This window comes from Physcomitrium patens, chromosome 9, assembly GCF_059467195.1.
Source record: "Physcomitrium patens ecotype Gransden chromosome 9, ASM5946719v1, whole genome shotgun sequence".
NCBI classification, from domain to species: Eukaryota; Viridiplantae; Streptophyta; class Bryopsida; order Funariales; family Funariaceae; genus Physcomitrium; species Physcomitrium patens.
Window position 1 is genome coordinate 10322577 of NC_143418.1, and position 4348 is coordinate 10326924.

At 45.8% G+C, this 4348-nt stretch overlaps 1 protein-coding gene across 1 annotated transcript; it reads right to left on the reverse strand.

The window, feature by feature from the left end:
• Nucleotides 1-304: 304 nt before the first annotated feature.
• Nucleotides 305-3325, reverse strand: LOC112286914 (L-aspartate oxidase 2-a, chloroplastic). Its single transcript, XM_024529310.3, has 2 exons — nt 2928-3325; nt 305-2420 (listed from the first exon to the last, which is right to left on the reverse strand). The coding sequence occupies exons 1-2, from the start codon at nt 3168-3170 to the stop codon at nt 609-611; spliced, it is 2055 nt and encodes a 684-aa protein (XP_024385078.1). The 5' UTR covers nt 3171-3325; the 3' UTR covers nt 305-608.
• Nucleotides 3326-4348: the final 1023 nt, after the last annotated feature.

Here is a 4348-nt window from a genome sequence, read left to right on the forward strand (position 1 = left end):
CGTCATGAATGAGCTACGAACTCCATGAAATGTTATAAGTCTAACGAAATGGCAGTCCACCTTTTGTTCAACAATTCCTGAAAAAAATGCTATGAAGACCACAGCCACTTGCCAAATTGACTTTCAGGTCTCTCGCCAACTATGCTCATCAATCCATGAACTGTACACTATACTTGTATCTGTATCCATCAATATACTTTTTGCCATTCAAACGTCCAAGTAATAATTCCATTCAGTTTCCTGTTACATTCTGCAATTGATCGTAAAAATATTCCGTATTATTAAGGTCCCATCATAACCAATCTATGAACAACTTGCGAACTCCACAAAAAGTTTATTGTAGAAATCGAACAAAAAATGGAGAGAAATTTTTCACTCTCAATTAGTTCCACAAAGCCCTTCATGTAATAAAAAGCCACAAGCACGTCTTGTTGACTTCTGCGTTGACCACCAATAAGGCTTATCATGTCATACACCACGCATACTACCCATGCCTACCCATGCACTATTTACCACAGATTTCCAGGTATCAATCCCATTAACTATCCTACTAGACTTTGCACCTTATTCGAAATTTTTCACTCTCAATTAGTTCCACAAAGCCCATGTTATTGAGATTCTATTGCCAATCTGTGAACAACCTGTGAACTCCACGAATTGTTCATTGCAGCGGTCGGACAAAGAATGGTAGGAAACCTTTCGCTCTCAACAAGTTCTGGAAAGCTTGTCGTGTAATGAAGGCCACGACTCTCTTGCCGTGTGAGAGCGCTGTTCACAATCAGGTAGGACACCGATACCAAGTTGCGCATCTCACAAACCTCTAAGCTGACCATGGTAGGTTTCCAACCATGTCTGAGGAGTTGTGCCTCCCATTCACACTCCAGCTCCCTTAACTCCGCTTGAGCACGCTTGAGACGCTCTGTAGACCGAACAATTCCGACAAAATCCCACATTGCTTGTTGCAATCGCTTCCTTTTCAAAGCTGTAATGCGGAGAATCTCATCCATCTGCAAGTCATTTGAAGCTGAGGGAGCAGTAGGACGAGGCCACTCCTTCGCTTGCTTCACCTCCGATCGTCCAATGTTACTCTGAAGTGCGTAAGCAACTGAAGGCTCGACAGCTCTCTCCGCAAACACTAAAGCCTCCAGTAAGGAATTGCTGGCAAGTCTATTTGCACCGTGCAAACCGGTACAAGTAACTTCACCAGCGGCAAAGAGCCCCTTGATTGAGGTCTCTCCCACCAAACCAGTCTGTACGCCTCCACACATGTAATGTGCAGCAGGTACCACAGGGATGGGTTGCTTCGTAATATCCAGCCCATACTTCAGGCACTCAGCAGCAATATTTGGAAAGTGAGACATTATCTCGCTGGCTGGTTTATGGCTGATATCCAGATAAACGAATTTCTCATTACGTTTCTTGAGTTGATCATCAATGCTCCGGGCCACAACATCCCGAGGTGCGAGCTCCGCGCGAGAGTCATATAATGGCATAAATCTCTCCATACTTTGGTTATACAAAATTCCTCCAGCTCCACGCACAGCTTCCGTAATCAGAAATGCATTGTCCCGTTTGGCAGGTTTTATTGGTAAGCCTTCATCCGCCAAAGCCGTGGGATGAAACTGTACAAATTCCATGTTAGACACCACTGCACGAGACCGTTGTGCCAGAGCAACTCCATCGCCGGTTGCCACCAAAGGATTGGTCGTAGTAGGATAAACGTGCCCTGCACCTCCTGATGCTAACATCGTAACTCCGGCTAGAAAACGCATAACTTTATTTTTCTGCGTATCTAGAGCATCCACACCATAGCATACTACACTGTCCCCGTCCTGAAGAGTGAGAAGATCCACAGCAGCATGATGTTTAAAAATTACAATGTCCGGATTTTGAGAAACGGTAGTCAAAAGAGCTCTCTCGATCTCTCGCCCAGTCATATCAGCCGCATGAACAATGCGATGATGAGAGTGGCCTCCTTCCCTAGCTAGATGGAGCTGACCATCTTCACTTTGATCAAACAATGCACCCCAAGCCATCAACTCTTTCACACGCTCTGGACCTTCTCGACACACGACCTCTACAGTCTCCTCATCACATAAGAAAGCACCAGCGACGATCGTGTCTCGGATGTGACTCTCTACAGAATCTTCGGGATCTAAAACAGCACTAACACCTCCCTGTGCATACACAGTGTTACTCTCGTGCGGTTCGGACTTCGTGAGTATTGCAACTGAACCGTACTTGGCAACTTCCAGAGCATATCTCAAGCCTGCTATTCCACTTCCGATTACGAGGAAATCGAAGTATTTCGTGATCTCCTCCTCTTCGCCATCACCAGATAAGCTCGCTTCTGCCTGGATGTTACGATTCGAGGCGGCAATAAACTTTCTAATTTCATTTCTCCTGTCCCGCCCGTTTAGCTGCAAGAAAACACCACAGAGATTTATCGGAATAGCGTTCAAAAAAAACATGGGCTTTTATGCTGCATGAATTGATAAGATACGCGACACAAAGTCATCAAGGCTGCACTGACCTGACTTCTATCCTAACTCACAATTCGCAGAACAGAGCATTACAACTGGAGATGTCTGCTATTCTAACGTCCAAAGATGAAGGGTGGAACAAATCTAAATAAATAGATAAAACACAAAAGAAAAAAAAACAACAAATCCACGAAGCGCACACGAATGTTTAATTGAAGATTATGCAACACAGACACTGACAGGGCAAAAGATATCAAGAATCAAGAAACAGGTAGTTATTGCAATCGCACTTACTGCATCACAACAGACGGTCGCAATATTAAATATAAAAATAAATAAATAAAGAAATAAATAAATAAAACTGATGCAGATCCTTACTATGTCCGATTCCAAAACACCAAAACCAAAATCGGAAAAATAAGAAAAATCACACTCATCTCTCACCTTAGCGTGCGAGCAATAATTCCCACATTTCCAGCAACTCGCCAGGAACATATCCCCGGACGCGACACTCGGCAAGATCGGCAACTTGGAAAGGCCTTGCGCACCCCTGAAAATCATCAAAGGACCACCATTCCCCGCCGCTGCACCAGCAAAGGCCGTCACCACACCCGAATTGGCGTTCGCGAGCACGGCAGTACTTGCCATTTCCCGCACTGAGGTCAGTTGGCCTCCAACGAGCGTCATTCTCCACCTCCTCCCCCTCCCCTCGCTTCTATCAATCCCCGGCCTCCTTCCTCCCGTCACTAATCGCACCACCACCACCACCAATCGCACCAACAACAGGCAGCGCTGAGCCACGGCGGCCTCAAAGATTGCAAGGCAGCACAAGATGTTCGGAGTCTTCTACGCCGCCCATCTCTTCATGGCTTCCAGAAGCCGCTCTCGCCACCCTCCGTCCTCGTCCACCGCCGTCGTCCTTCGCTCGTCATCTATCCCGACGGAAAACGACGACCACTCGTATATCAGTCGATATTCGTCGTTGATTGAAGTACGTCAAGCTGAGAATAGAAAAACGGTGGCAGGCGGCGCATACTGGGGACAAAAGACCCACCCTTCTTCTACGTCGAACTTCTCACGAAACTTACACCCCACCCCCCCGTTCACGAAAATCCGAGTACGTCATACAACGGAATCGAATGCCATTGATTCCCCGATCGTGATGGAATCCCTCGCACGGAGCGTGGTGGTTTCCCTTGTGAAGAGAAGGACGGGAGCTTCCTCGAACGCTCTCCCTATACATGTATATTCCACAATTCCAACTTATTCCAAACTCTACAGGAATCACTCATTTTTGGGGGGTTCCAGTCTCTTCTTCGTTCTTCTTCTTCGCTTAGTTGGTTCACTTGGTTCGCTAACTCCACTACCAACGCTGTAGAGCAACCCAGTTGGGTGGTTCGCTTGGCTGTGGATCTCCAGTGGTAGGGCCCGTTTTCCTTTGAGTCCGTATCAAATTTGGTCCAGGAAAATTCTGGTGGCTCTTTTGGGAGCTGACCTGTTCTGCATTAGTGGGCTTTTCGAAACCATTTGGAAAGTGGAACCCCCCCCTTTTCTCTTATCCAATGATGGTTTCTGGTACTTCAAAAGCCAACAGAAAATTAAAATTGGGTGGTGAAGTCATCAGATTGAAAGCTGTTCTGGACTCACAAGAGTTTGCCTATCATACTAACACATTACATAGTATACATGTGTGAGCAGGCAGAGTATTCCTTTAAAAAATGTTCTCCACCATAATTTAAAACAATAATGACATAAATAAATGAATTATAGAAAGCAAATGGTGGCATGAACGTGAGTAAATGTGTTCAACCAACCATGTCATTATTCAAGGCATTAGCCATGGGTTTGTTGTGGCTAAATTCATC

Bases quoted from the DNA above. Each gene is read 5' to 3' on its own strand.
- LOC112286914 (XM_024529310.3), bottom strand. From the start codon at position 3,170: ATGACGCTCGTTGGAGGCCAACTGACCTCAGTGCGGGAAATGGCAAGT. The intron at 2,421-2,927 runs GTGAGAGATGAG...GTTTTCTTGCAG, and splicing joins ATTATTGCTCGCACGCTAAG to CTAAACGGGCGGGACAGGAG.